This window comes from Penaeus japonicus, unplaced genomic scaffold, assembly GCF_977035675.1.
Source record: "Penaeus japonicus unplaced genomic scaffold, GWHDUDI00000001_assembly GWHDUDI00000037, whole genome shotgun sequence".
Taxonomy (NCBI): Eukaryota; Metazoa; Arthropoda; class Malacostraca; order Decapoda; family Penaeidae; genus Penaeus; species Penaeus japonicus.
In genome coordinates this window covers 19,168,080-19,180,579 of record NW_028234439.1, presented here as the reverse complement: position 1 = coordinate 19,180,579, position 12,500 = coordinate 19,168,080, and the positions used below count along the sequence as shown (strand labels likewise).

General features: G+C 34.8%; 1 protein-coding gene across 2 annotated transcripts in view; it reads right to left on the bottom strand.

Annotated features, from left to right (window-relative positions):
* The window catches only part of LOC122253587 (transmembrane 9 superfamily member 1), a 20,319-nt gene that overhangs the window by 2,184 nt on the left and 5,635 nt on the right, over nt 1–12,500 (bottom strand). For both annotated transcript variants that reach the window (XM_043016810.2, XM_086532441.1), the window contains exons 3-13: nt 9,606–9,695; nt 9,021–9,102; nt 7,715–7,938; nt 7,289–7,395; nt 6,764–6,899; nt 6,310–6,457; nt 5,888–6,106; nt 5,429–5,539; nt 4,896–5,058; nt 4,140–4,331; nt 1–2,852 (exon numbers count right to left, since the gene is read on the bottom strand). The exon at nt 1–2,852 is cut by the window's left edge and continues 2,184 nt beyond it. In XM_043016810.2, the coding sequence (XP_042872744.1) occupies nt 2,651–2,852; nt 4,140–4,331; nt 4,896–5,058; nt 5,429–5,539; nt 5,888–6,106; nt 6,310–6,457; nt 6,764–6,899; nt 7,289–7,395; nt 7,715–7,938; nt 9,021–9,102; nt 9,606–9,695 (1,674 nt within the window). In that variant the 3' untranslated portion in view covers nt 1–2,650. The remainder of the gene's footprint in view (nt 2,853–4,139; nt 4,332–4,895; nt 5,059–5,428; nt 5,540–5,887; nt 6,107–6,309; nt 6,458–6,763; nt 6,900–7,288; nt 7,396–7,714; nt 7,939–9,020; nt 9,103–9,605; nt 9,696–12,500) is intronic.

The window sequence follows — 12,500 nt, the reverse complement described above, 5'->3', positions numbered from 1 at the left end:
CAAATACAAGAACTTTAAAGCAAGAAAGAAAAAATAAAATACAATCTATACTTTCAATATATATGATAATTTTCAGCAGATTTCTAAGCCACATACTGCTCACAAATGATAAAATACCTTTGGTTTTTAAAGTATAATTGAAGCATATTTTCACTCGGTTCATGACCTTATATAAATCTCTTTTTCTCCTTTTTTTTTTTTTACCATCATTGAAACAGTATGATATTTTTACCTCTTAAAATACAGGCATCATAAAATCTGAAAACAACAATCAACAAAATATGCAAATACCTTAAAATCAAGAGAAAGAGAAAGATCAGATAAAAAAAGAAGAAGAAGAAGAAGAAGAATATTATAGTAACAAGGCCTTCATAATATCAATCTGAATACGCTATTCATAACTCTTAAAAATAATAATGAAGACACTAACTTTGATAATCACATCTGGATTCAAAGTACCAGAGAAGCCCCCTGAACTAAAGCAATCAATCTTCTTAATCAACAAACTCAGTTGCAAATGGATAACACTCAAAACACTTTACACCATCAGCTTGCCCTGTGCTCTGTACATAACCAAACTTTTACCTTGACTAATCCTAAAGATGAGGAGAAATGTATCTAAACATATAGAAATATTCACACACCCACAGACAGATGGATAGATAGATAGATAGATAGAGGGAGAGACAGAGTTAGTGAGTGAGAGTATATGAGAGTGAGTGAATGAGTGAGTGAGTGAGAGTGAGTGTAAGTGAGATGGTATGGGTAGATGACTGTGTTAATATGGGCGACTGTGAGGGTGTGCAAGTACCCCTTGTGTGACCTTCTATGAGTCACTAAATTTCTAAAGTAATTCAATGTAACAAAAAAAAGAAAAAAAGAGCAAGACACAAACAAAGCCTTCAGCACTGACAACTGAAATGATAAAATCTGAAATAGCACGAAAGCTATCTAGTTAGATTAACAAAATAGAAGGAAAAGATGAAGAAGAAAAAAGGGATTTATACCAATCCCACTTATCTCTTTTGACTTTTCCCTCTTTTCTCTTTTCATCATCATTCTTTTTTATCCCCCTAAAGAAATTCTTTCCTGAACAAATACAAAAGATATTCTGATTTGTACAACAGTTGATATAGACATGTATGCACGTACTTTCTAAAAAAATCTATCAAGCAATTCACTGTGACGAAAATAATTTGGTGAGGCCGTCACCACGCGAAGATGAATCCTTTGTGTATTATGACTCACGTGAAATAGCTTAATAAGAGATTCCTTTTCGCAAATAATCACTCGCTTTTCCTAACTCAATTGGTAATTGCTTTGTATAAAACAGCAGGCAAAGTGGGCTTCATTGATGCAACATTTTCAGTCTCAGACGACAATGCAAGATTTGACAACTGGACAACGCAGGACTATCTTGGGAAAAAAATATTGCTATACCACACATCCTGATACATGCTTAGTACTGACTTTCGTTTAAATTAGCTAGAAGTATGCACACTGTGAAATCTAATCAAATCTTTATCCACATGATTTAAAACCACTTGAAGAATCACAGAGATACTCCTATAGTTTAAAAACATTCAATACCATTTAACAATGTGCTTATAGTGTCTTTGTCTTCAGCAAAAACTGAAATGGCTTTATCTAATACCCTAGCTCTATAAACTTCTATGTTACATTTTGACTACACCTAGAAGATACAGTTCTCACATTTATAGGACACAGCCTAACGGAGAGGTAGACTGACAAGAGCAGTACACAGACACTCACAGATAAAAAGATATAAAACCTCCTCTTGCAGTCCATACTGACATATCAATCTGATACACAGGACCCAGATGGAAAGGGTGTGGCATCCAAGCATTTTTTGTCATCCTTGATCAACTAACAGTTTGAGAATTGTTACTGTTCAGACCCCTAGAACTGTTATAAGGCACTAGGCTTAGCACTTGGTCCTTCAGCAAGCATTCAGCATTATCCAAATTTCCAGGTAGAAAGACTGGCACTGAGAAAGAAAGGGACTCTATCTCTATCTCACGATTCTGTTCACAAGAGCTTCCTTTTATTACCGGATAAGAAAGAAAAAAAAAAGTCATTGCAAAGAAAGGACTGGATGTGTAAGTTTAAAATTCCAGCAATGTATAAAAGATAAAATAATGATAAATAAAAAAAATAAAACATCATCCAGAAGTCCTTTGGATCCCAGAGCCTCACCAGACACATGAATGCAGTCTGCTTAACTAATCATTACAATTCACAAGCCTTGAAGTGAGGGGAGGGGAGTTTCTCTCCACAGAGCAACAGGTACTCCTTGTACTTAGGGGAAACTCCCATTCAGCCTTACTCATAAAAATAGCATCAATGCCTCTTTTCTGAGCAAAAACCATGATAATAAATACAATCTGCTGTAACTCTACTTCATCTTATATCTAAGGATCGAAAAGGACCAAATCCAAGTTCACGTCTATCTGTCTGACACACTATACATTACGTTCATTCCTATGGTGTTGACTTGAGGAGTTATTTGCATTCCTCATAAATAAGACTCTCTCTTCCTAACACACCACGATGATTCTAATCCTTTTCTGTAACAGAATGTACATCTTTAAAGAAAGAGAGAAAACTGAACTACACAAAGCCACCCAGCCTAATCCATCTTGATGTTGCGGTAAATGTACTTGACGAAGGTGAAGGAGGCCACAAAGGAGACCGTCCCGAGGGTGAGGAAAAACACGTAGCAGGTGAGAAGTGACCAGCCCACAAACTCGATGGTCTGCAGGCCACCCGACATGTTTGAGCGTTTTAAGTAGTAGAACACACAATACATCAGGACAAAGCCACCAGTAGACCTGCAAAAAACAAAAAATTGAAGTAATTAGCTCTGCTGGTCAATGGTGGATTCATAGCTATCTGTTACCATAGCCAATTAACATAAGTCTGCAATCTTGCGTGATTATATATATATATATATATATATATATATTATATATATATATATAATATATATATATATATATATATATATATTATATATATATACATATATATATATATATATATATATGTATATATATATGTATATATTATATATATATATATATATAATATATATATATATATATATATATATATATATATAATATATATATATATATATATAATATATATATATATATATATATATATATATAAAATCAAGAGTTCTTGAAGACCCCTTGATGGCAACAGGCACTCTCAGTAGCAATTAAATTTGCTACTGTGTTGAACCAGCCCATTTAACACATTAATCACCAAAGAGCATTATTGGAAACTTATTATAGCACCATCAAGTTTCCTGTGTGTTATATTTAGAGTTGTGGCAGCCATGGGGCAAGAGGGTGGGTACTCTTTATGTATTACAACAATAAAAGTCTTTGGACACATGTGGTACACATGGTGCTGCAACAGTCCAATCTGTATAGCACTCTTACACGAGTCATCCATGGTCACGAAATCCTATTGTCATTCTTTTGAAATAATTATTTTTGTAAAAGAATAATTTGATATCTAGTTGATTTTTAAAAAGATGCACTTTGTTTGTCAAGTTATAGAGAGCATTTTCGAGAGGAAAAAAGTTTTTTATGGCCATCTCAGAATTGCCATTGCGTTAATAGTGAAAATCTTTCAATGTCACAATCTCTCTCTCTCTCTCTCTCTCTCTCTCTCTCTCTCTCTCTCTCTCTCTCTCTCTCTCTCTCTCTCTCTCTCTCTCTCTCTCTCTCTCTCTCTCTCTATATATATATATATATAAACACACACACACATATATACACACATATACATATACATATATATACATATATACACACACATACACATACACACATTCATTTATCAATCTATCTAGTCATTTAAATTTCATCCCACAATTTTGTTATTTTCCCTATTTTATGGATGAACTACTGGACTCACACACAAATAAAAGTACATAACGAATCTACCCCTGAAGTACTGGTACATTTGGCAGCTATCGCAAGTTCGAAATGTGACGCAATTGGTACATAAGGCAGTCAACGCGTTTAGAATCGAACTAACATTGAGAAAACAAAAACAACACCACTCGCTTCAAGATTCCGCCAAGAGACCCCAATCCTCACCCTGCGCTGAAGATGGATCTCCACCACCATCGGTAGTCCTCGGCAGCCAGCTGGAAGTAAGTGAGGGCCACGGACACGCAGGCAGTCACGCTCAGAAGGATGATGAACACCACCCCGAGGATCCCGTACAGAGTGTACTGCTCGCGGCCCCACAGCGTCGAGAAGATGTAGTACATCTCCACACTGATGGCACTGGGGGTGGGGAAGGAAGGATTTAGGGAAGGGTAGTTATAATAAAAAATATTTTCATAAATGAGAAGATAAACAGGAAACGGAGAGAAAAGAAAAGAAAGAAAAAAGAAGAAGAAGAGGAGAAAAAAAAATATTCTAAGATAAGTCATATCCTAAGATGTTTGGCCTGGGATGGATATCTTAAGATGTTATATTTCTTATTATTTTCTAAACTAAACTTGTGATATATCATCAAAGTGATGCTATTAGCATTTGTATGATGCATTATTTACCCGACTGAAGGAATAACTAACTTGTATTTATATATATATATATATTATATATATTATATATATATATATATATATATATATATATATATATATATATATATATATATATATATATATAAAAAAAAAAAAAAGAAAGAAAGAAAGAAAGAAAGAAAGTGAACCAACACTGTGGAAAATGCCCATAGCGGAAAGGTTAGAGAGGAACAAACAAGAAGAAAAAAAAAAAAAAAAAAAAAAAAAAAAAAGGATAAGTAAAGAAATAGATTACACAGAAGAGTAAGATAAAGCTCACCTGAAGGGCAGGAAACCGCCAACCAAGCAGTGTGCCCAGGAGGAGCGGTACCAGGGACCTGAGGGGATCTCCCGCGCAATGTTCTTGGTCCGGCAGGGGAAGTTGTACTCCATGTGGCCGTTCTTGCCCAGGATCCCTCCAAAAATGGTGAGTGGGTAGCCCACTGCAGGAGGACACTTAAAATCATTAAAATGTTTCTTCTGAGGCAGAGGTTGCAATCTCCCAACATACTGTGTGTTTTTCCACCACTCAATGTCAACTGGTAATTACTTGCATACGATAACAAATCATTCCCTTCATATCACACATGCATAAATGACAGAGACCATCCCACACTCAAAACAAACTGTTCTAAAAACAAAATTCATTCATACATAAACCTCATATCCAAATGAACCATCCTACACTCAAAACACAAACTTGTAACGGCTGAGTACATACACACATACATCACTTTCCATTAGAGACCATATCCCGTTCTCCTAAAGCAAAAGCCACATACAAACCCAGACGCAGAAGCCAGGGAGACTCACCGCAGATCCACATCAGCAGCAGAAGTATGATGGTGGTGAAGGGGAGAGCCTGCGTGGAGTGGTAGGCCCAAGCGACCGTGTTCTGAATACTCCAGATCAAGAAGAACGGACCTGCAAAAGATCATGCTGATGTAGGGGTTTGTCTGTGGGTCTTATCATATACATTCGTCCTCTTAGTTAGCTAGCTGTACTGATAACTGTGTATAAATTAGTGAATAAAGATGAAGATGGATACATTTTCTAATGCTCATATAGATATCTAAATAAGGAGGTTGAGATTTGAGAATGAGAGTAAGAATTAAGTTGAGCTGCACTGAATAGAAATATATATCCGTATGTGTCTACTAATGAATACTCTCTCTCTCACTCACAGTCAATCTCACCCTCACTCTCACTCTCATCCTCATTCTGTACCTCTCCTTTCGACCAAAAAAGAAGCCAAAGCTATCAACACTGCACCTGCAAAGAGTACTGTCGTCAAGTTGATGTTGGACACCCACTTCGTGCCCCCCATCATCCTGAAGTTGGTTGAGGACACATATCCTGCAATGACTGACGCCAGGGCATACAGGAAGATTGCTGCGCTGTTCATAGAGCCGTGCCGGTGGACGTTGAACATGCCTAGCAGTGCCATGCCAATGATCCCCACTGCCACTGCCAGGAACTGACATCCGACACCTGGAAGTGCTCAGCTAAATTAGGCTGGTTTCAGGATTATAAGATATGGAATGAGTAAATAACTATATAAACATAAAAATTAATAAGGAAAATCAAAAGAAAAAAAAATGCAGATGTACACTTATCAAACCCTTGTGCAAAGCAGCTACGAGTAAATGGATTCACTTCATTTTAATGCCTTTACGAAAGATTATATCTCTTACCTAGGATGGATGAAAACAGGCTCTTGTGCTGCGGGAACCTGAAGACATCTGTGTGGATGATCTTCCAGCCGTATTCATCACTATCAATGTCTTCCCGGCCCTCTTCGTCAATGTTGTAGCGTGCGAAGTCGTTCCGCAACACTCGCGTCTATGTCATCACAAGGGGAAAGAGGGGAAGGAGAGATTAAGGAAAAGGTGGGAAAACACTGGTATTCATTTGACCCAATGAGCAAATGATTCAGCATTTCCTTTAGAGAGATCATACCTTCATTTTCTTAGACGATTATAATCAAACCCCCTTATAAAACCATCTCATATTTCATATACAACTAACAATAAAAACCCAGAAGAAGGAAAAGACAAAGCAAAAGAGGAAGAAGAGGAAGAAGAAATAAAAAAGATAATAGAAGAGCTCATCACTCTATCCTCTCCCACTCTCCTTTTCAAAACTCACCAGGATGATAACCACGAAGCCTATGAGGAGAAACACAAGCACCATGGAGTTGATGATGGAGAGCCAGTGAATCTCCAGACTGCGCGGGAAGAAGCTGTTGTCCTGGATGAGACGCCCTCGGTCCGAATGTGCAATTCTGTTGGAAGCACAAAGTGGGTGAGTCTTTGACGAGGATATACACTGGATGTGTAGAAGTAAGTGTCGGTAATGTGAAAACGAAGTTGAATGATATCAGGTCTAAAAACAACAACAAAAAAGCATCACCATAACAACAACAAAAAAGGATCACCATAATAATCTAGATACAATACAAGAAAGTAAACACTGATGCATTAGATATCTCATACCCAAATACTCTCTTTGTTATTCATATATCTTTTTGGAGTTAAAGAAAAATCATTTATACCACCAATGCACACTGACTAAACTATAGTTGATCTTAAATAAATAAAAAAAAAAGGATTAGAAAAAGTTGAGAGGAAGAGGAAGAAGAACAAAAAAAAGAGGTAATAAATCAAAACCCACTTTGTTGGGATCCAAGTTATGGAATAAGTTGGCTGGATGTTCAGCGGTGGCTCTACATCATCCAGGGAAATAGGAGCATGTTCCTTCGTTGCATTCACATAAATGATCTGGAAGTTAAGAAAAGAGAATTGAAACAATATTCAGCAAGCAAGAAAATGGTAGCATTACTGCTATAAAATGGTATAGATTTTTTAAGAAGTGATTAACCAAAACTTTCATATAGTAACAGATATTTATTTCAGTTGGTAAATAATTGTCAAAAGTATTTCATGAGGAGTAACTCCCCACCTAGAAGTTATGAAACTTTCTCCAAACAACGCACTGTAAGATCTGTAACACACAAATATCTGACACAAAATCTACCGTCCCAGATAAGAGAATAACCAACAAACAAATACCTTGCAAGCGTTCCCGAGCAGAACCCACCTTATCCTCATTATAATAGATATTGAAGTGCTGGTGTGTCCATAGGTAGACTTTGTGGGTGTGGGGAACGAAGCCAGACTCCTCCAGGTGGCCAATGAAATCTCGCACTGGGATGTCATCGACCACAAACTCGTAGTAGTAGTGCTCCTCGATCGCCTCCCGAAGGTACTGCACTTCCTCATCCGACAGCACTAGGTCACAAAGCTTTCGGTTCTGCATGTTCTCTAGAGAGAGAGAGAGAGAGAGAAAGGGAAAAAGAAGAGGGTAGATTAGAGGTAGATGTTCTTAGGTACATTATCATTTGGATTAATAATATTAACCCATTCACGCCGGATGATGTGCTGACACGTTTTGTGTCAGACGCCGATGACAAGGTATTTGGTCAAGGCCGGCGCTCGGGGTGAGTGAGTGGACAGCCCAGGCTCACGGCTAGTGCTCCCGAGAATCCTGAGGCGTTAGGCTTATGCGTTCGAAAACCCCAACATTGTGACCATTCAAAGCCGGAATCGCCTCGACGTGAGTGGGTTAACTGGTATTGTTATTCCATTTCCTTGGATATAAGTCTATTTTTTACATCATTGTATCATTTCTGCATCTAACTTACTAAAGAAAAAACAAAACATGCATAACCATGAACTGACAATTCTATACACAATTTTTAAGACACAAAGGAACAATATATTGCCATACCAAATAACAGAAGTTTTCATCAAGAATTAAAATCTCTTAAAAGCATACTGCATTCCATATTCCTCTTAGTTAGTGTTCAACTACTCCACAGTTTACATATTCTAATCTAATCATGTAAGTATCTTGAAAAATCCCTCACTAATGACTGCCTGCTGCCTATTAACATGAACTTTCAGGCAGGTGTAAGATCTAATTAGCACTTATTCGGGGCGGAAAGAAAAAGGTGTTTACACTAATATATGCAAGTAAGATGGAAGAGAGGGAAAAGAGAGGAAGGAGAAGAGCAAGAAGGAGAGGAGATAATGTGTGTGACAGAGAGAGAGAAATAAAATCCCCTTTTCCCTCTCTCTTCTGTTGCATTACAATAGATCTTCTATTTTATGGTAAATTGTAAATTCTTTTTCAGTATAATTTTCACTTTACAGACATAAACAGACGGTGAAAATCTCACACTGGCAGACCCCTATACATACACATACCGAAATCCACCCATACACACCATTTGCCACAGCAGCCTCAGAATAAGCATAACAAACAATCCCATCATATCCGCAAGTGTCATTTTCGTCTCCTCCCGGCAAAGCTTCCTTTCAAAATAAACGCCGCCGATCCTCACCTTTGAACTTGATCCTGATGTCTGACTTGGCCATGCGATCACCGTCCAGGACCTCGCCAAGGGTCAGGCTCTTGTGCTCGATCTAGGGTGCATTGGAGAGAGAGAGGGAGAGGACCTTTAGTTGACACTGTAACATGGAAATACCTGCCTCTCCTTTCCCCTCTCAAGATAACTGAAGTTGAAGTGGAGTTTTCTCCTACTTTTGTAGTTAAAGCAACCACAATAATAATGTCAACAATAACAATAATAATAGCAAGGACAATAATAACAATAATAATAATAATAATAATATCAATGATAACAATGATAATAATAATAATATCAATGATAACAATGATAATAATAATAAAAAATGATAATGATAAACAACAACAATAATAATAATAATGACAATGATAATGACTATAATGATAAAAAAGCAAAATTGTAATGACTATAATGATAAAAGAGCAAAATTGTCATTATCTAAAAGGTCATACAATGACCAGCAAGTGACACTGCGCGACCTTTAAAACAGTGTAAATATGCGCTGATCTCTTACAAAATCACTGTTGTTCAATGAGCAACGGAGGCGATGGCACTTACTATCTTTGGTCGACAGACAGGCAGTTGGTAGTAGTGATATGTTTCATGGGGGTTGAAGTATGGCCCCACTTTGTTGACGTAAAGTATGACCTGCAATGCAAAGTTGAAACTGCATTATTTTCATCACTGACAAACAGTCGTTTTGCTGCAAAATCAAATGGGGAATAGAGGTTGGAAGGAAGAATTTCTTTTAAATTTTAACGACAGTAAAAGTTCAGAAAATCTTTGGAAAACACTAGGCAATAGCATATAGATTAGTATCTAAATCCCATCTGTTAACTATCTCTAAGATAATAAACATTAAGCAATTTTGTGCACCTGTCTAGCTTTAATAACTGTGCATCTGTACAGGATTCCAGTACTTTAACCTATTTATCAGCTGGCACCTAAAATTAGCCCTTCGTCATCTGCCATTACCAACCAATACCTAATTTGCTTAAAAGGATCCAAGGACATCAGGGCTAGCTCTAAAAATTGGTTCTGAATACTAGAAGGCACTTAATCTTGGCACTAAGAAATACTTACACTGCATTAAAATGACCAAAGTCTATCATGGCAATGCCTCTGGAAGTCCACAGGACAACTGGACAAACCTTTACCAAATGTACATATATATATATATATATATAATATATTATATATTATATATATATATATATATATATAATTATATATATATATATATATATAATATATATATATATTATATATATATATATATATATATATATATATATATATATATATTATATATATATATATATATATTATATATATATATATATATATATATTATATATATATATATATATATATATATATATATATATATATATATATTATATATATATATATATATATATATATATATTATATATATATATATATATATATATATATTATATATATATATATATATATATATATATATATATATATATTATATATATATATATATATATATATATATATATATATATATATATATATATATATATATATATATATATATATATATATTATATATATATATATATATATATAATATATATATATATATATATATATATATATATAATATATATATATATATATATTATATATATATATATATATATATATATATATATATATATATATATATATATTATATATATATATATATATATATATATATTATATATATATATATATATATATATATATATATAGATATATAGATATATAGATATATAGATATATAGATATATAGATAGATAGATAGATAGATAGATAGATTTATAGATAGACAGATTTATAGATATATAGATATATAGATATATAGATATATAGATAGATAGATATATAGATAGATATATAGATAGATATAGATAGACATCTACTGATTACACATTTCCTACAGACCCAGCATTTTATCATCTAGAAACATCATGTAAGCAATGTGATGTGATGTTTTGCCATAAATTATGCATGCAAATTTAGCTAAAAAATACTTTCTTGGTATCTGGCAAGACTCACACATCTGCTTCAGAAGTTTTCTCATCATCATTTTATATGTTCATTTAATTTCATCATACATCTCTTATGCATCTATTCCAGAACACAGATTCTGAAAACCTGATAAAGAATACGACTTCCAATAATAATCTTCCACAGAAAAAGAATACTTATGATAAAAGAAGGATCAACGTGTAACTAAATCTTGTGATATCCATCCTTGCCATCTCTAATGAAATACAGTCGACAACCCTCCAAACAACAGCTGATTACCTTTCCTAAATACACTGGACTATGGCAAATGGATAGGGATCTATGTATTACATGTATAGGCACTCTTCTGAATCAACCTTGGCTTTCCTTTCAAGTGCATTTTCTCTCTCGCACATGTCCTGACCCAGTAATACAAATACCAATCGATCGTTCAATATCAAATTCAAACTAAACCACATAGATTCATCCACTGCAAATCAGAGCAATAGATGAGGTGGCTCCTAATGGGGGAAAAGAAGTAGTCTCTTCTCTTTTGGGGGTCACAAAGTCATCCTGCATAAGGGCAGCGTAAATAAATGAGAAGAATGGAGAGCACTAACCTTTCTGGAACCAGCTGTATCTTAAGATGTTGTGTGTGTTTTCCATTATTTTCTAGACTTATGGCATCATATGTGACTCTATATATGGTATATAAGTAAAATGATACCAACTTGAATTTGCTATGTTACCCTAGTCACACAACAGCTGGAATAAACAGCTCAAAATTTCAACAGGAGGAAAAAACGCAGCATAAAAGTGATCCGACAGGTAAACCTTGCCCACTGTGGATGGATCAAACAGAAAACTCAAGAATGAAATTATCTAAAACCCAAGAGTGACATTCTGAAAGAGCTGAATGGGTTCATCACCTTCTCCTTTATTGAGGCATTTTAAAGTACAAAGACTTTCCTTGATATATATCTCTATTTTCATCTTCCACTTTCTGTTTCTTTCATACATCCTTCTACTCTCCCTTTGTACATTTTTGTGTATAGATCATCTTTCTGTGTATGACTTTGGGACTCTTAATATGATACAGACTTGCTTCTATATGAAGCAAAGATGATAATTAGTCCCCATTATATGGCAGTTAAGGGTAAGTACCAAATCAAATAAGTATTTATAATAGACCATGTCAATTTTTTAAAATAATGATTGTGATTTACCTTATAAAACAACAGTGTTACAAAAAATTATTCAAAAAAGGTTTAAATCTCTTTCTTATAATTTTTTTTGTCTTCCTGGGCAGTATGATCTAGTCAAAGGTTGGACAAATCTGTTTATCTTTGCCTTAAGCAGTGAGAGAGAAAAAGAGAAAGAGAGAGAGAGAGAGAGAGAGAGAGAGAGAGAGAGAGAGAGAGAGAG